The sequence below is a fragment of the Platalea leucorodia genome (assembly GCF_965183815.1).
Source record: "Platalea leucorodia genome assembly, chromosome: 4".
Classification (NCBI taxonomy): Eukaryota; Metazoa; Chordata; class Aves; order Pelecaniformes; family Threskiornithidae; genus Platalea; species Platalea leucorodia.
Window position 1 is genome coordinate 45,535,889 of NC_138826.1, and position 19,609 is coordinate 45,555,497.

At 44.3% G+C, this 19,609-nt stretch overlaps 1 protein-coding gene across 1 annotated transcript; it reads left to right on the forward strand.

Moving 5' to 3' along the window:
- Positions 1-2,286: 2,286 nt before the first annotated feature.
- Positions 2,287-3,843, forward strand: KCNA6 (potassium voltage-gated channel subfamily A member 6; the record flags this gene model as incomplete). The annotated part of the gene is made up of 1 exon (XM_082309695.1): positions 2,287-3,843. The coding sequence occupies one exon, from the start codon at positions 2,287-2,289 to the stop codon at positions 3,841-3,843; it is 1,557 nt and encodes a 518-aa protein (XP_082165821.1).
- Positions 3,844-19,609: the final 15,766 nt, after the last annotated feature.

The window sequence follows — 19,609 nt, forward strand, 5'->3', positions numbered from 1 at the left end:
GTGCCCACTCAGAGATGGTGGACTGTGGTAGGAAGTGAGCAGAGGGGGTAGACATGGCCGGAATGGGACTGCAGCTCACGTGGAGGCACCTCAGCTATCTGCAACACTGCTAGCTCAGGTAACGTGAAGACCAGAGCTGTGGCAGCATGAAATGTCTGCGTGGGCTGGAAAATTGTCCTGCAAATCGTTGCGGAGCTCCACGCTGTCTCTGCTATGCTTGAAGCTTACTTGTTTAAACCCTGTACAGGATGAGCTCAATCACAGCAGTGATGGCAATGTAGACATGCCCTGTATCCTCTTATAAACCTCAGGAGCTTTTCCATCCCTCCCAAAAGCTGTTTTTAAAGGATTTCTCAATAGTTAACCACGTGAATGAATAATTCATTGTAATAACTGAAAAAGGAATACCAGCAAGAAGCATTTTACTATTACAAAAGTAAACATTGATTCATTTTTTTAAAAGAAAAGGCACATTGTCCAGCAAAGTATTTTTCATCTGGTTGCCATACCGTAATTATGTATAATATGAAAGCAAAATACACTTCCTTGTGCGACAGCCATCTTCATATAAATGAAAAAATATGCTTCCTTTTGCAACAGCCATCTTCAATGCTAATGAGCGAGAAAGGAAAAAGGATTAAGCGACATTTAAATCATATTCACCTCCTTCCTGAGGACAGAGCCAAACAAGGCAGCCATAGTCAGCCAGTCAAAATGTCCAGAGCTTGAAGTAACTGAATATTGCCAGCTAGTTAGAGAGGAATTGGGAGGAGGGGTAAAAAGGGGAATGTTTTCTTCTAGATCTGTGCTGCTAAGAGATAGTGTAAGCTAAGCATATGGCTCACCGCCAGCAAAGGCATCAGATACTATGATGATAAAAGCCTGCTCAATAATATTTAGCACCGACAAAGGGCTTTCAAGGGAAAGACAGACTTTTGTCCTGGGAAGGATGGAAGCAGCCGCACCTGTTAGCCCCATTTTCGGAGGGAGAAAGTACACTGTCATGAGTTTCTCTATGCTTTCAGATGCCAAGCGTGACATGGATGGAGCAAGCCACAGGTTTCTAAAGGCAAAAGAGCTGGAAGTCTGATTGCCTGCAAAATGCAGTTTTGGCTCCCGGGGAGACTAAGGGCTGACTGTGCGGTGGTAAGCAAAAACATGAGCAAGCTCACTTGTTTGGTACCTGGGAGAAGGGGGCAAACTCTATTCACCCCAAATGAGAGAGAAACTGTATTTACCTGTGTCTTGCCCCAGTCGCACTGTTCACTATGTGACAGGTTGTCTCCATCTGTGGATGGTCCGATGCCAGTGCCGCGCGTGCATCATGGCAATGACATTTATAAATGGAGGTCCGCGAGCCACAGGCATGGAGTGCCTCCCTCAAGGTCAACTACAGCCTGCGGCAGGGACAGGAACAACACCGAGGTCTCTCGGGTCCCACGGCTGAGCTCTGAGCAGTGACCGGAGCCGGTGGTGTTTGACAGTCCCCGTCAGGGTTTTGAGTGAAGGGCCAGGGGCAGGGGCAGGTTTTCATGGAGGAGGGGTGGGGGAAAAGAAGGGCGGGGGCGGTGTCACCCCTGGGCAAGCTGCTGCGAAGCGCCTGGCCGGAGAGCTGCAGCCCGCAGCTTGGGGGTACTCCCCCCACCCCCCCCCCCCAAAAGACGGACGCCCCTGGGCTGGGGCTGCTGCGGCGGGGGGCGAGGACCAGCCTCCGCGCACGTCCACGGGTGCGTGTGTGTCTCGCTGCGTGGGTGCGTGCATCTGTCCGTATCTGAGCGCGTCCGTGCCAGCGCTGCCTGTATCTGCGGGTGTCTGTCTGTCTGTCTGTATCCGTGCCTGCCTCTTCTCACGGGCGCGGGTCTCCGGGCGCGTCTGTGCGTGTCTGCGCGTACCTCTGCCCCTCTCGCTCCGTGCAGCCGTGGGTGTGCGTGCTCGTACACCTCCCTCTCCTCCTCCTCTCTCTCCCCCTCCCGCGCGTGTCTGTCTGTGTGTGCGCGGCGGGGAGGGCAGAGCCGGGCGCGCCGTGCGGCAGCGCGGTGCCCCAGCGCGGGGCAGAGCCCGCCGAAGCCGGACCCGGGACCGGAGCCGGGGCCGGGGCCGGGGCCCCCGGAGGAGCTGCGACGCGCCGGGAGCCCCCGCGGAGCCGCCGGGGGAGCGCGGCCGCAGCGAGGCGCAACAGGCGGGGCGGCGGCGGGCGGATGGCGGCAGGCGGCGGCGGGGCCGGGCGCTGAAGGCGAGGGGCGAGGCGGTGGCGGCGGCGGCGGGTCCCGGGGCAGAGCGGGCGGGATGCGGGCGGAGGAGCCCCTGGCGCTGGCGGCCCCGCGGGCGGGCGGCGGCGAGGCGGAGGCGGAGGCGGCGGGCGAGGAGCGGAGCGGCGGCAGCTGCTGCAGCAGCGAGCGGCTGGTGATCAACATCTCCGGGCTGCGGTTCGAGACGCAGCTGCGGACCCTCTCCATCTTCCCCGACACGCTGCTGGGCGACCCCAGCCGCCGGGTGCGCTACTTCGATCCGCTCCGCAACGAGTACTTCTTCGACCGCAACCGGCCCAGCTTCGACGCCATCCTCTACTACTACCAGTCCGGGGGGCGGCTCCGCCGGCCGGTCCATGTGCCCCTCGACATCTTTCTGGAGGAGATCCGCTTCTACCAGCTGGGCCAAGAGGCCATCGAGACCTTCCGGGAGGATGAGGGCTTCATTCAAGAGGAGGAGAAGCCCCTGCCCCAGCACCACTTCCAGCGCCAGGTCTGGCTGCTCTTTGAGTATCCTGAGAGCTCTGGGCCAGCCCGGGCCATTGCCATCGTCTCTGTGCTGGTCATCCTCATCTCCATCGTCATCTTCTGCCTGGAGACCCTCCCTGAGTTTCGCCAGGAGCCCAAGGGTGCCCAGCCTAGTTTTGGGGAGGCGTTGCCGCCTGGCGACGAAGCCTTGCTGCCGCCACCGCCGCCGCCGAGCGGGACTCCACCACCCCTGCGCTCTGCCACGGGCGCTGGCCCCTTCTTCACCGACCCCTTCTTCCTCATCGAGACCCTGTGCATCATCTGGTTCTCCTTTGAGCTCCTTGTCCGCTTCTTCGCCTGCCCCAGCAAGCCCGAGTTCTCCCGCAACATCATGAACATCATCGACATTGTGGCCATCATCCCCTACTTCATCACTCTGGGCACCGAGCTGGCCCAGCAACAGCAGCAGAAGCAGCAGCCTGGTAGCAGCAGCAACAACGGGGGCCAGCAGCAAGCCATGTCCCTGGCCATCCTCAGAGTTATTCGCCTGGTCAGAGTCTTCAGGATCTTCAAGCTCTCCAGGCACTCCAAAGGGCTGCAGATCTTGGGGAAGACTCTCCAGGCCAGCATGAGGGAGCTGGGCCTCCTCATCTTCTTCCTCTTCATCGGGGTCATCCTCTTCTCCAGTGCTGTCTACTTTGCAGAGACTGATGACCCTGACTCCCTGTTCACCAGCATCCCTGATGCTTTTTGGTGGGCAGTAGTGTCCATGACCACCGTGGGCTATGGGGACATGTATCCCATGACAATTGGTGGCAAGATTGTGGGCTCCTTGTGTGCCATTGCAGGTGTGCTCACCATTGCCCTCCCTGTCCCTGTCATCGTGTCCAACTTCAACTACTTCTACCACCGAGAGACTGATCATGAAGAGCAGTGCCAGTACACCCATGTCACCTGTGGCCAGCAGCAGTCACCCTTCTCTGAGCCCAAGAAGGGGGACAGTAATCAGTCTCTCAGTAAATCTGAATTCCTGGAAGCAGAAGACCTGGAGTCCATGAAATATTCCAACTTCATTCCTCCCAACAACCAGAGTTATAAAGAGAAGAAAATGCTGACAGAGGTGTGATCGGTTTTGTTATCCTGGGTCCAGACATGGAGCTGCAAGCTGCTGCACAGCCGTCTTCCCACTAGCAGCTGGATCTATTCAGCATTTACATGCCAGACTGTGAATTGTGATACCGTAAACAGAATGATTGTGATAATGGGCTCTTCTGTCCTGATCTGCTGTTTCTCATTGCCGTGTGCAGCCAGAAATGTACTTGCTTTATTCCGTGGCGTGCTAGCTGTCATCCCCCACTCCCTTGTGAATTTCTTTCTATGTTTTTGAAGACTGCTTTAATCCAATATTTACTCTGAAACCTAGCCTTTCTACTCCACTAGCAGAGAAGCACTTGCCACTACTTCAGCTGAAGGATTCAGCAGGGAGTAAACAGTTAAAGGGGTTACAAACATCTGGCTCAAGCTGTGCCCTTAGTCCCTGTGCCAGCGCAGTGCCCTTGGCTGTGGAATCAGTCACGCCTGCCATGCCATTGCCTTTGAATAATGGAAACGCTGTAGCCAGCATCACAGTGAGCTCTGCAGCTGTAGGGGAAAGTCAGCAAGTGGATGCCTGCCTTCTTTGCAACCCTTGGCATGCTAAAGATCCTTTTGGTTTATGTTTCAAAAAAGGTGCATAGATCTAAAAGCTCTCTGCTACTTGTGACCATATACCATTTATCAAAAACAGGCTTAAAGAAATCAACAGGCTTGGTGAATATTCTCTGTGTTTTGAGCTTATTTCAGTCTTATTTATTCCAGTGCCCTGATGTTAATTGGCTTTTATAGTACCAACTTAATCTTCATGGTGGTAAGTGCCTTCTGATACAAGGCACATTTGAGTAAATTCATTTGTTATCTCCACAGTTTGTCTCCACGCAATAGTGTTTAATGAGATGTGCTTTATGCTTCAGATATCCAGTTCTGTATTCAGGCATGTGAGAGCAATTGACTCCACTGCATTTTTATTGAAGCGTTTGTATAGCTGAGGGAAGTTTGCATGTTGGTATTTTGTTGACGTTGCCGAAAAACCCTGACCACAGACAGCTACACCTGTGCTGTCTGAAGATTGCACTGATTTAGCGGGTCACAGGCATAAATTGCCCCAGGGTAAGTGTGTCAACATTTGAGATTGAGATTGGCAAGGATACAAACTTCCCTAAGCCATCTGCACAAACCCAACAGCATACCCCAGACCTTTCAAATGAGGGGAGAAACAGCTAGCCTTGAAGAGATGCTTTTGCTGTATTACTGATCTAGCCAGTTCTTGGTATTTCATGGAGAGGAGGCACAGCAATGTCTTTTGCATGCACTAGGCTTTGTGAGAGCAACTGATTCTAGCAATGCAAAATGCATAGCTTGGCCTGCAGTGCTGGGGTTGCCAAGGGACCAGAGATTTGCATCTTAAGATGCACATTTTGCTTCCCAGATATTTTAATTTTTTTAATCAGCTCTGCCTTACACCTAACTTTAAAATGTTTCAAATGCTGCCAGTGGGTGAGAAGGGGAAACAGATGCTTTAAGATTCTATTGGCAAATTTTCTTGCAATGAAAAGTCTTTCTTGTTTTAAATCTAAGTGTATATTCTGCATTCACATGTGTGCATGTGTATGAAAGCAAGGCAGCCATTAATGCCTTGCATCATACTGTATGATATGCATATTGGAATGTACTACATATTGCATGTGACACATGTAAGACATAAACCAGACATAATATCAAGATGCAAAATATGTAGAATACATTTTATGTATATGTATATATTATGCTTTTCAACCATAAGGCTAAGAATGCTAAAGGCATATACTTTAATATAGTCAGAATTGACTATAGAACTAGTTGTGAGATGGGATCTGTTTGCATCTTCGTTACCCTGCTTGTTTTTCATTGTCTTGAGATCTGACTCCATGCCTGGAGTGCTTTTATTGTGGCCTCTCTTCATCTGGGCCCTGATCATATGGTAGAAGTTGTTTGTGTAAATCCTAACTAACTGCTGCATTTCTCCAGAGTCCCATTGCCTTCTCAAAGGTTTTTAATGTACAGGGATCTCCCTTGGGGTCAGCGCACAACCATTATATTAAAACCTCTGTTCTCTCTCACTGAAGTCAGTAGCAAAATGCCACTTGTCTCGGTTACTGCAGGTCAGTCTGGGAGACACAAGTGTGACGTGGTGAGGGCTCTATAGCTGAGAGGAGTTTGCGTGAATACTTAGGTGCCTAATTCCTCTTTGGTTCATCGGGACTGAGGCAAATGTCTGTGAAGGTCTGGGCCTTGGGAGCCATTCTGCATCCCTTGGAGCATGTAACCAGCTGGTGGGTAAGTAATCCTGGTGAATAAGTGGGACTGAGGAAGGATCAGCATGGTGGCATCTCTGTTGATTTTGTGTAAAAAGTTGTCTTGGTCATTGAGTTAATTCAGTAAAAAGCTGTTGTTCTTAGTTGTGTTTCAGGGTCACTATAAAGAAAACTTTACCGTGAGTGCAAGAGAGTGACTTTTCTTCAAATTTTATGTTGCTCTAGCAGATGCACTAGAAACTAGCAAAAGAACCTGCTGTTTAAGAGGGATGTTTCAAGGCTGCTGCTGTCTCCTCGCAGAATGTCCATGTTTGGGGTTATTTTATGCCTGAGTGTATCAGCTGATAAAAGTTTCCCCAAAGTAAGATATAAAAAACTCAGGTTAAGCACAGGAGGACGCATGAGACACACTGAGCCTACGTCAGAAAATTCCTGTGCTTGTTTCTTCCCTGGGGCCTGACCTTGTTGCCCCTGCCAGGCAGGAGCCTTCCCTGCTCAGAACAGGTTGTTCTCCCGACCAGCATGACAGACGGCTGGACATGGAGACTCTGGCAAAAAAAAGATGTGAGGCAAATTACTGGTAGCATAATCCCAATGTGTCTTACAGAGATGCTCTTGTAAAGAGATTTCCTGCTCTCAAGTGAAATTCAGTAGTGAGTTTTTAGCTGGAGTGTTGTCTGCACAGAGGCACGGGCTCGCACATGCATACACAAAACACCGGTGTGAAGGAACTTTGTTGCAAACAGACAGCTTTGTACAGTTTTTTGCAATCCTCATTTTTCAGTTCTGAAAACCAAGTGCAAATGAAAATGTGTAAAACAGGAGTGGTGTTTGCTCCCTGAGTTTTCTGTGTTTGAGCTAAGAGAAATAGAAAAAGCCAACAGAAGCGTGGAAACTGTAAACTAGGGACTTTTCATTTGGACATGTAAATCCTTCTCTAAGAATCTTCTGAAAAGCAAGGCAGTGAAGTCCCAGAGTCATCAATAATACTATATCTTATAGAACTTCTGGAATTTGACATTTTTATTAAGGAGCCTTTGGATTTTTTTTCAAGTAACTGAAGCGACATAGTGGCACTCATGTCATTGACTTTACAAAGGACTCGTGTTGCCAAATCACAGAGATGCTTTCAAAAATCTTACCTCAAGTTCTCAGCTTTTAGCACTCACTCCTGGACGTTTGAAATACAAATCTGTCTGTCTGTCTAGCTATTTCCTTCTGAAGGCAGAGCGCATCCTTGTGAAGCAAAGTAGGCACCTCCAGGGACTTGTTTCCATAACAACCTCCCAGACTGTTTCTCTCTACCCTGTCACTGACTACAAGCAACAGCACTCATTGAATATTTTCAGTTCTGCGATATTAGTACCTTACCTTTACAGCTGTTTTCTTTGGTTACTGAAGATGATGCCATCACCTTATATCATGTACAACTGTCCCGTCCAACTCCAGACAGACAGTTATCAGCATTTGAAAGCAGAGAGTGCAAACCAGGAGATGGGAAGGGATTTTATCTGTATATCCTTGCACATAGAGATGTGGGGAGTGTGTGAAGGACAATCTGAGCACTCACAGTCAAGGAGCTGAGGGGCAGCTGGCCTGTGAATCCATCATCTGGGTGTGCGGTGACAAGGAATATGAGCTAAAGCATCATATTAAAAAACCAGAAACTCCTCTTTCAATAATCTCACTAGGAAATAGTTTTGCGGTGGAAGAGACTATTGCTCCTTCCTGAACCCTTGGCTGTTCTGTGACAATCAGTTCCCCAAATAATTTTCCCACAGGATGTTTTGCACCAAATCAGGACAGGGCAGAAATCATCTTGTTGGAGGTGGTGAAGGAAGGAAATGAAGAATTTTACTGAGGACACCTTTTTTTTATCTGCAACTCATCAACCACATAAAAGACTGTAAGCACGAAAGGCATGAAGAGCTGTTTTGTGGTATTTCAAAGTCTACGTTACTGGTGGATTCCTGCACCATTCCTCCAAGATAAAATTCCTATTCTGCTCCTGTTTAGAAATTTGGGATTTTTGAGCAATTTTCTGGCTTGGCCCTCTTCCTTTTGATCCAGCTTTCATTGATATAAATTCACTGCTACAGCAGCTGTGGGGGTGAGGGTGACTGGACTTGGTGTTCTCTCCTAGGCCCTCTCATTCAGTGTACAGAGATCCCTATGGACATAAAGAAGAATGAGTACAAAGGAAATTCAGGGCAGCAAGAAACAGGGTAAGGACTGAAGTGTCTTCCATACTGTGATGGAAAGAACAGCATCATCCCTAAAAGCAAAGGAACAAACAGCTCCAGCGTCTGCTGCTATAAAAGTAGGTAAGGTTTCTTTTTGTTCTGCAAAATTAACGACTAAGAGTTTCTTGCAATTAATGAGGAAGGATTTCCTAATTAAGATTTGCAGCCTAAAGGGAGAATCTGGTTCTAGGTGAAGAAAGATAGATAATTATAAACTACAAAAATATAATATGAGCCAGATCATAACCATCTGCTGATTCAAGTTGGCAAAACTCCATTTAGTACAACTACCTTGGTTTATATTGGGCTCCAACTTCAGTCTTCTGCATCAAGTCAAAACATATGTAGTATTTGCTAAAATGCTTATTTTTGTTTGTTCTTCTCTTGAGGTCCTGTTTACATCAGGGAAAGATCTGCAGATTACAGCAGGAGTTAACCACAGTTTTCCCAAAAGCTCTCATCTGACTTGAGTCCAAGTAAGTCTACCAAACAGCAAAGTTAAGCTTCTCTAAGTTTATATTGACAAAAATAAGAGCAGCAGCGTTTTATTTATTTTTTTTTTCTCAATGGTGGAAATGTGCAGATGAATTCACAGAGAAGTTTAAGACTAAATGAGATTCTGCCCTCAGCTGCAGACCTGTAAGCACAAGATAGCTCTATTTACATTGCTGTAACCGAAAGCACAGTCTGAGCTCTTCATCTTTGCTCTTTGGAGCTCATGCTTTAGACAAATCCTATTCTGAAGACATTTGTAGCCATATTATCAGCAGGCTCACAGTTGAATCTCTGACTTGCAGTCATCTGCTTTACACATTAAGGAGGGGAGCAGGTGCTTGCAGGATGAAAAGACTTAATCCTCTGAAAAAATGAACAATTGCCAGTGAACGCTGAGTGTCCTTAGCTGCCACCAAAGACAGCTGCTGATGAAATTGCCTGTTAATTACAAGAAGGAGCTCTTCTTATGCAGGGTCAGGTCCTAAATAAGGCAAGACTCTTGTCAGGGAGATAAACCCAGATGAATGTTTTTTGGGGAAAGCAGACAGGGACTGCAGTAAGATTGATTTCCAGTGTAGCTTATGTTGTGAGTACATGTCAATTCTATATGCCTTGCCTAATTGGCTGGGTTTTCACTTGCTCCAGGGAAGTCTGTCTGGAGCTTGTTGGCTGGCACAAGAGCTTGAATATTAATGCATAGTTTTATGCTTTGGGAAACACATAACTGTGATCAGTGTGGGTTTTACATTGCTAAAGCATAAACATTCATTGATAAACATTCACTGCAGGAAATATCCACATTGTGTGTAGTGCAAATTAAGAGGGGCTGAAGCAATAGATTGAACTTTCCTGTGTACGAGTTTTTCTTAGTGAAAGAAAGGAAAGGATTTACAGGAGGGAAAGTGCTCATCGACTTCCATGTTGCCTATTCATTAGAGACAAGACTCATGGGAAACCTTTGTCTTCATACAAAATACCATTGAAAGTTCACTAAGTCCTTCTTTGGCTTCACTTTCACTAAATGGATATAGAATCATAGAATCATAGAATCATTTAGGTTGGAAAAGACCTTTAAGATCATTGAGTCCACCCATAAACCTAACACTGCCAAGTCCACCACTAAACCATGTCCCTAAGTGCCACTAAATGCCACATCTACTTGTAATATATAAAGGTATTTTCTCAGTGGTGTAAAGTTTTGGAAGACCCTTAGTCAAAAAGTGCTATAAATCACAAATTTACCGATTTCATTACCAAATTTACCAATTAAATTACCAAATTTAGTTGGTATTGCAAGCAGTGTTGTTTAAAGAAAATTGGGGTCTCAATTCTGCTCTCTACCTAAGGTTAGACAAATGTATCCTTAAGGATATGAATGGTGTGACTCCTAATTTAAGTAACTGTGAGAGAAGAATCAGTCCCAAAGAAGAAGGCTGTAAAGACAGATGTCTAGAATAGATCTCTTTAGGTGTTGTAGATACACATTGGTCCATTCACCTAAAAGGTTGTACACAGTTTTACACCAACAGAAGAGTCAGCTTTTAGAGTACATATTGGTTTATTCTCTTATATTCTCTGGAGAGAAATTAAATGGTATTTTACAAGAAAACTGGAACATTACTGTCTCCTCTTGCTGCTTGTTGATGCATCTGTTGTTTTCAATTAGCTTGATGGCATCCATTTTCAGGAAGCAGATGCTGCCCTCTTTTACACTGGTGCAATTCTGGAATAACTCCACTGACGTCAGTGAAGTGACTCCAAATTTATCCCTGGTGAAAGCAGAATTGGACCACAACCTTCTTGTTTCCTTATCTGCTACAGTGCTCTCAGGAAGGTGCACCATTACCACACCATAAGGGGAAGGCGAGTGCCTGTTTGCTGTGCCATGCTCAACTCTTTTGTGTCCTTGACATCACACCCATGTGCCTGGCTGAAGCAGAAGTCAGGCTGGTGTGGGGCATGCATGGTCACCAGATTCCCCATGCTGAATGGAGCAGATGCTGGTCCTGGACTCTTGACCACTTTCCCATTCCAGTTTCCATCAGCTTCCTCTTATTTGGATATGTTTTCCAAGGAGACAGAGTTTTTTAAGCTAAAGAAATGTCATTTCAAGTCTTAAGTAATATAATAAAAGAAGGGTAGCAGAGGTAGACAGGGGGACAAACTCCTCCCCTCCTACAGTTTTTTGCTGTTATGGCTATGTGAAAATAGTTGCAGTCCTGGCAGGTTGGCTATAGATCTGCTGGCTCCAGTCTCCATTTTCAGGGAATACCAAGTTTAAACAAGTTGGGCTACTTCTTTCCTGTTCTAACTCTGCTGATCTCAGTGATGCTGTCCCTGAAACTAGACAAAAAACTTCACATAAAAGCCATAAGCGTGCTGTATGGAAAAGTACCACTTGAGACAGGGCAGACGAGGGTGAATGGAAGAAATAGAGTCAGTAAAGAACAGAGTAAATAAGCAGTGTGAGACAGGAGGGAGGTTCTTAAAGGAGTTCCCCAAAGATTAGTCCTGGGATTGTTTAGAATATTAGCAGTAGAGCTGAGACTATGAAATTTAGCAATGAATCAATCTAAGCATCATCATCAAGACTGTGGATTAGGACACAGGACTATATGACTGAATAATTGACTTAAAGAAATGGAAAAACATTAAATAACACAGAAATTAAAGTTGTGATTGGGATTTATCAGTTGGGGAAGACAGACAAAAAGAAAGATTGAGGGTGCTAAGATCAGCCAGAGAACCAATGATGTCACTTACTGAGCCACCAGAGTAATGCAGCCGTAAAAATTGCAGGCGCAAGTCTTTGAAAGTCTCAGAATGAGCACATTCAGTACCACCTGGGAAATGTTAATTCCATAAGGCCTCATCTGGAATGCTGTGTGCATTTTTGGTGGCCTAAATTTGGTCAGGAAGGATTCACGGAAGAACAGCAAGAATGATCAGGTGAATGGAAACTGCTTTGCAAGAGGAAGCTGAAAAAGCCTGACTTTTCTAGGCCAGCAAAAGATTGACAAGACATATAGTTACAAAAAGACTGGGGGCAGAGTAGCCAAAAGAGGTAAGAGCTATTTAAGCTAAAAGGCAATGTTGGTGTTTGAACAATAGAGCATAAACTGCCTATTTACCCTGGAAAGAAGAAGGTGATTTCTAATATAACAGACAAAGAAGGAGAAATGAAAGCTCATTCCAGGTTGAATAGGAGAAATGAAGGCAAAAAACAAGTTTTTTTTTTCAGATGGACTTTGTTAAATTTATGAAATGGATACTATGGAAGTAGTTACGTGCAATGGAAATAGCCTGGGTTCAGTGACTTTTTCTACTGGAATCCTCTCCTACACCTGGAATGTATTTGAGATGCGAATAGATGAGAAATTGTAAGATCTTCCCTCATTTCTTGTGTCCTCCAGCTCATTTGCCATACTGCACCCATTTAGCTACAAAATACCAAATCCTGGTGATTTTATTATTTAGTACTTGGGGTGTGTGGGTAGGAGAGAGAACTAGGGGAGGAGCTGTGAGTCTTGGAAGATGTTTTTTCTCTGTGGGACTGGGGGAAGAGAAAGAAGTCCTAGGAGTGGGGTAGAATGGGGCAGGGGATACCAGATCACTCTAGGAGCTAGTCTGGAGACAGAGAGGAAGTCCATGCCCTTTAAAAAAACAGTCTCTGTTCACTGCTTTTCCCCTCAACCTGGAACCTCTGCTGACCTTCTCTGGTCCTTTCTCCCTGTCCAGAGCTCTCCAGCTCTAGGCTGACCTTCCTCCTTCCTGGGGTCTCTGGTAATTCCTCACTGCTGTGAGCTCCCTGAAATCATTGGAACAGTGCATTGCACCTGATTTTGAGAAAAGCCTTGAGCCAGTTCTGCTGCAGCTCAACCAGGGCATCTGATTTGGATGCAGAAATCAACAGTGATGCATGAAGTTAAACAGCTTTTGTTGAACAGAAGTTCAGAGCAGTTGATAACAATGGCCACTCTGGCCTGAAGAGGTTAACAGAATAATTTCCTATTCCAGGCACTGTTCTGTCAGAGACAGAATAAAGCTTCATGTTTCCTCTCTTACCTCTTTCAGTTCATTTCATCCTGTGGGAAAGTGACAAAATATTTCCTTGAGCTCAGCAGATAGAATAGACATTGACCAAGGTGGGAGCTTCACCCATTCATCCAGCTCCATGTCCAAGAAGATCTAGTCCTTATACTTTGTCCTTGAGCCTTCTGGCATGTTGCTGCACTTTGTTCACTTCTGTGAGGAAACCACCATCTTGTGATTTATGTCTATATTTTGGCTAGCAAGTTCTGCACTTTAACTTTGAAGTAGCTCTGCTTTTTCTCCTTTAAGTAGAAAAAAAGGAAAAGCAAAGAAAAGAAATTTTACGAATAACCATGTACATTATGAAAGCATGTGAATATGGACACCACTTGAGCTTTATCAATGACATTAGCAGGATGGTGCACACAAATCCGGTTGTCCATAAGTTGTCTTAAGGGCTTGTCCCAAGTGCTTAGCATAATTTCTTGAGTTATGGCAGTTAGAAAATTAGAAAGTAATTATTTTATAACAATTACAGAGCAAGCCAATGAGTTTCATTTGAACCATGAACACAGTGTGGCATCTGATTCTGAGCTCAGTTCACTTTGACATTGATGGAAAAGGCCACCATCAGTGTATGTTTATGTGCTTCTTAATTTACTGTTGTTATATCACGTGCACTGCTATTGTGTATAGGAGCCTTAGTCTTGAGACCTGCAACATATTAATGGTAAAGATCCTACCACAGCAATCACTGCACAAACACAGAGCAAAAAAGCTTGTCAAAGAGCTTATACAGTTAAAATTGTGTATACCTCTTGAAGAACTTTCTAATGGTGAGAGAGCATTATTATGTTTTGATTTTATAGTAGGAATAGAATGAGGCCCAGTTAGCTGTGGAGAGTGGAGGGAAAGCAAGAGTCTAAATGAGTGGAACCCATGACTCCTTCTTTAGTGCTACAGAGCAAATCTTCATATTCTTGGTCCTGGCAACCACGTCTTTTAGCAAGGAGATGTTGACTTTGAAAGGGAGTACAGTTAAAGAGCACAGGAGTCAAGTAAAGTACATGATATTGATTCATGAGGATATGTAAGGAGCATGGAAAATGCATTTATTGTGAATCTTCAAGCCAGTCTGATTTATTTATGCATAAATAGTATTTAGCCATACTTTTTTTTTTTTTTTTCCTTTGCATTGCAAACAGCTCAAGAATACTCTTGTATTCTTGTGGTGTGTGAAACACTAATGTGCTCTTAACTTGTGACCAACTTCTGACCCTATTTGCCCTTTCCGTGCTTCAGTTTTAAACCTTCCTCAGTCAAGACCTGCATTCTCATAATGGGTTTACATTTTCAAGGGTAGCACTGTCATTAAGCAGTAAGGAGCTCTATGCACAAGCTCCCTTGTCGGTGATGGAGGAACAGACCTGCTTTGTGTTTGAATCCCACTTCATCATCAGTACATAAAATAGAAAGGTGCAGAGTAGATATTTACCTGTTGGTCCCGTTTGGTGTCAAATGGCCAAATTTTGAACATCTAGTTTATCATGGTAATTTTTCTTCAGATAAGTACAACAAATACATTGTATATTTCTTAAGCTCTGAGTTATGCTCATATTTTAATGTATCAGAAATAGTATTGTCAGGTACATTCCTTTTAATTCTGTAGACTATAGGCTTTCATGCTTACGAAATAATACCCACAAAGCAATTGATCTTTGTAGTCTGACCTTGGAGATGACACAGTGACTTTCAGGAACATTTTGGGGGGTATTCACTATTGCTTATCCATTAGTCTGTTATTTGATGATCTATTACAGTTTTCTAAAGTGGATTGCGAACATTTCTATAGGACATATTTCCATCAAAAGATGCCTCTTCCTCAAAATCAGCAATATTTGTGATAGGAGTTTCATTTCGGCTCATTTTGGTATTCTTTAGAAAATGCATGTTTGGAAAGGTTTGTAATGTGCGTGATCATTGTCTTATGTTCTGAATGTTTTTGCTTTTAATTTTTTTTTTAAGGAAATGTATAAACAAGGTAAAACACAAAATTTTGCATTTATATATTTTTTTACTTTGATCTGTAATGAAAGATATAACATGGATTTGTTTGGTTTTTGTTTTGTTTTGTTTTGTTTTGTTTTGTTTTTTAAGGCAGGGGATTGTCCTTGGTTTAGGAGAGTTTATTTTTAAAAACCTTTTTTCCAAAAGTGATGTAGTCGTAGCCATTGGTTGTTCCTGATTACTCGCAGTGTGGCTCCAGTGTCAGCTCCAATACTTCCTTGAATTCAGTTAGGTGATACTCAGATGCTCCAAAAGAGATGAAATGACAGACCGAATGGTATGGATCCTACAGCATGTATTAGTAGTGACAGAAGGGATGTTCCAGTGCTTTGGCTGTTGCTGAGGCAAGCCAGTTGTTCTTTTCAGCAACTGGAAAACCTGCACAGGTAAAAAAGTTGTTTAATGAGTCCAGACTGCTCTTACAATGCAGTCTGACTTGCTGGAACATGTCATTATGAATTCTGAGCTCCCCGTGTTTCCACTCAGCAGGTAATCTTTAAGGATCTTTTTGCTCATAGATTATGTAATAGGAAAAAAAAGAAAAAAACACAAAACCAAACAAAAAATGATTACCGATAATTTTCTGGGTGTATTGGGAAGAAGAGTGGAAGTAGAAAGTGCTATCTGCAGTCTGCTGTAGCTCACCTCCTTATTTACCTTTTTCTTTGGCTCTTTAAAAAAAAACTGTGCAGGTTTGTGAACTGCCATTAACACTTAGCTAAGTGGATTTCAGAGAAGCTGACTAGTGAGCTCTTCTTTGCATAGTAACCATTAATCAACATTTCCATAGAAAATGTCTGAATACATATTGATCAAGCCAGCTGCAGCTGTGATATAGCTGTGATGGGTTTTGGAGACTGATGCAGCTTTCCTCTCCATCCTCCATCCTCCATCCTCCAATCACATAACCTACGTAGCAGAAAAACCACCCTCTGGTACTTCTGGCCCTGGCATTTCTGCTTACTAGTAAGTTGCATCAAAAGGTTGTGTAAAGTTTTTCATTAGTTAAGAGACCACTTAATAAGGAAGGTCTTGTAACTAAATATTGGACTTGGAGTCAAGGGGACAGTCCCCAGTACTGCCACATGGCCTTTGGATGTCCCACATATCTCAGTGCCTTGGCAATAAAATAGGACGGTATTACGCCATTTAGTTGCTTCTTTTCCCTAAACCATTTAGACAGGGAGATCTTTTGGAGTATGCCCCATCTCTTACCTAATACCTATATAATGTCAGGCACAGTTGGGGGACCCCTACTCCCTAAGGACACTGTGTTGTATTACTGTCATAACAGTAGTAACTAACATATGGACAGTGAGGATCAAACAAACACAGAAAAGCATTTGGCCCTGTGCATGAGACTCATGGAATATTCAAATGCTAACAAGTCCTTCTGTTACCTCACTCTGTGTTGGCTTTGGGCCAATGCTTTGGCCATGCAGATCTGATCTCTGTTTTTCAGGCTCAGACACAAAATATTCAGTGCAACCCCCCTTATTCGTGACTCTCTGTTCCCTTGCAGGCTGCCTCATAATTAAAGGCGTGCAAAATATTTCTATCTGACAAAGCTGCAAGGTAAATTGAAAGCCCGTTGAATGTGCCATGGAGATAAGAGGCTGACATCAACTTTTCACAGCTAGTCCAAAAGAAGTAAATTTATGCAGGTTTTCCTTTTTTTGCCCTTTGAATTGCTATCAGGGACCAAGGTATTAAAGCTGCAGAAGAAAATATGCTGGAGATGGGAGGAGTTCACCATCTCTCTCATAGATTTGTATTAGCTCTCCAAGCACGAAAGTGATTTGGATGCTAGCAGCTCCCTGATACAGAGTCAAATCTGCGCTTTGAATCTGGCAAGATCATCTTTTTACAGATTTTCACTGGCATTGTTAAGAACTAATCCTCCTAAATGCTTTGCTAGTTTTTGTTCCTTTATGGTCTTTCAGAGGAATGCGAGGATACATAGAATGGCAATTATGGCTCCTCATGGTTTATATTTAGTCATATATTGGTGATTCAGAAGCATATGAAAAGGCCCAGATGAATCCTCTGGCATATTCTTTCCTGTCCTATAGCGTATTTAGGTGCCTGATTCAGTTACATTTTTGGAGAGGGCCCATTGTCCTGTCTTTGTGTCCACCGTGATTCATGAAGAGTTTTCTTGATGGCCGAAATATTTTAACAACCCTACTGATGCAGCAAGTTGGTTTCAGGCAAGTGGAGCCAAATTCTCAGCTGATATTCATACATCAGCACATTTTTCTTCTGATGCCAACTAGGCAGGGTGGTACAGGGTGTTTTAGAAGTCTTTAGTTTTTCAGCTGGTCAGTTTTCTGTATGGTTAGGAAATGAGACCTGTTATCCTGAAAATTCAGTGTCTTGAATCATAACTAAAGTTCCCATCTGTACGTTTTTGAGTATGCACCGACTGTCAGATCTGCCACAAGGCCTTAACAGTCTGTGGATGAACTGAGGCTCACAGGCATATTCTGGGTCTGGACCTGCTATGGATTTGACATTTCTTTTTTCCCCAACTGTAGAAGGGAAATATTGTCTTTCTTTCCTCAGCATACACTTGGGTGTTTATCAGTGATAAGGATCTATAGGAACAATCAATGTGTTCACTGGTAAGCTCATTTTTCTCCAGATAATGCAAATGACCCTTTTACCTATAGGAATCACAAGCAAATGGTGTGAGGCAGGGCTGTGAGGCTGGACTTAGGTTTGCAGCTGGGGCAGCTGCTTACTGTGAGACCTTCAGTCAGCTTCTCTGTAAGCCTGTTTCTGATTTCACATGGTTGTAAGTTCCATAAAGGGCATCATTATTTTCACAACTGGAAACAGGGTAAATGGGATGTTGACCCTCTTTACTTGCTTCAGTGGCATTGCCTCTGTTTAGTATTTCCCTGTGCCCCTACACCCCTTTTCATGCTTTCCATCAATAATCATAAACCTGACTACTGGGTCTTCAGGCAACTATAGTGGGAGTATAAATACTTAACTAATCAGCCAGGCACTCAGGAGATACTATAAATCTCACTGCCAGAAGTTTGGTAGCATTTGAAAAAATGGCTCTTAAAGTCTAGCCACACCATGGCCACAGTGGTCACTGGGAATTTTTTCTGGTGATTATAGTGAAACAGAGTTGGACCAATAGCAAGCACGTTTAAAAATCCTGCCTCTTGCTCTAAGCCGGATTACTACTTGACAGTGAAAGAGCAACAGGAGTGAAGGATCCTTTGAACCCAGATCACACACTTCTTAGGGACTGGCGAGCTCTAAATGAACTTGCTGCTTGTATTTACATTACACTTCTTGATTACACTCCTTGTCTCCAGGTGACTGTTGCTCTGGTGATCCCTTGAGCATATGGCTTTTATGACCTGCACCGTGCCACCTCCACTCACACCTCCACATGTGGACTCCCTGACAGCAATGCCTTCCCTCACGGTCCTTTCTTTTAACTCCATGACTTCATCAAAGCGTGGCAACTTTCCTATAAATCAATGTGGTTGCTTTCAGTTTATTAATGTTTTACCGTGCCAGCCTCATGTGTCTCAGCTGCAAAGGCAAAATTAAATATTGCTGCATATGTGGGACCAGAGTTAAGCCTTGGGGAGGAACAGAGAGAGGGAAAGGAGAGCTGAGCCAGAGGGGCCCTAGAGACCCTTGGGAGGAGGGGAGAGGTAAGGAGTGGAGATGACTATTACCACTGCCATGACCATGGCAGCAGTTTCCTCATCCCCAAGCCCCTTTCCACACTTCTCATCAGCAGCTGCAATGCTGGCTTCCCAGGGCTCGGGTATAAGCAAGGCAGACAGCAGGACCATGGCTGTTTTGCTGTCCCCAGCAGCCCGTTGTGCTTAGCAACTGTTGTCTTTGCCTCTGCTATAGATCCAGCTCTAATATTTTGTTGTGATTTTGTGTGCTGGTTCCCTGGGTATATCCGTACTGCAAAAAAGCATTTAAAACAGCAATGAAGATAAAACAGATAAGGCTTGAACAAGGGCTAGCAACTGAAGTTAAAGCTGATATGGAAGGTTAAACTCAAGTTGACTAAAACTCAAGTTACTTCATCTTCTCGGCTACTTTAAGCTGAAATAATTGACCTTGGTGATCCTTTTCAAAAATTTTAATAAGGACAAGCATATCGTGTTGAATTTTAATTTAAAGTCATTGACTCTGCAGTTCTCCCAGAATATTTTTTTTTTTTTTGGAGGGATGCTTTGTGAGTCTAGGGAAAAATCTAAGCCCTGTGTCATAGGATCCTCAAACACTGATGAGAAGGCTTTGAAACTAGATGTACAGTCCAAATTCGAATGTCTATGGTTTGTCTCCATTTTTGACCCATAAATGGGAGAGGATCGTGAAACTGTGTGGATGCTGTATCAATTGAGCTGGAGCATATGTGCCAAGTGTGTCCATGCATGTGCATGTAAAGACTTGAGCTCTCTCCAGTCCATGCTGGATAGCTGTAGGCTGCACAAACTCCTAGCTTTTGCAGTGATCTTAAATAGAATGCAAGCAATGTGGTAATTAGCAACTGTTAGCTGAATTTGGTTTTGTACAGTACTTTGAAGATATAAAGTGTGTTATAAGCAACAGCTGCTATTAATTAGTTTCAGGCTTACCAAATACAACTTCTCGGCAGCAAAAAGAAGCAGTTGTT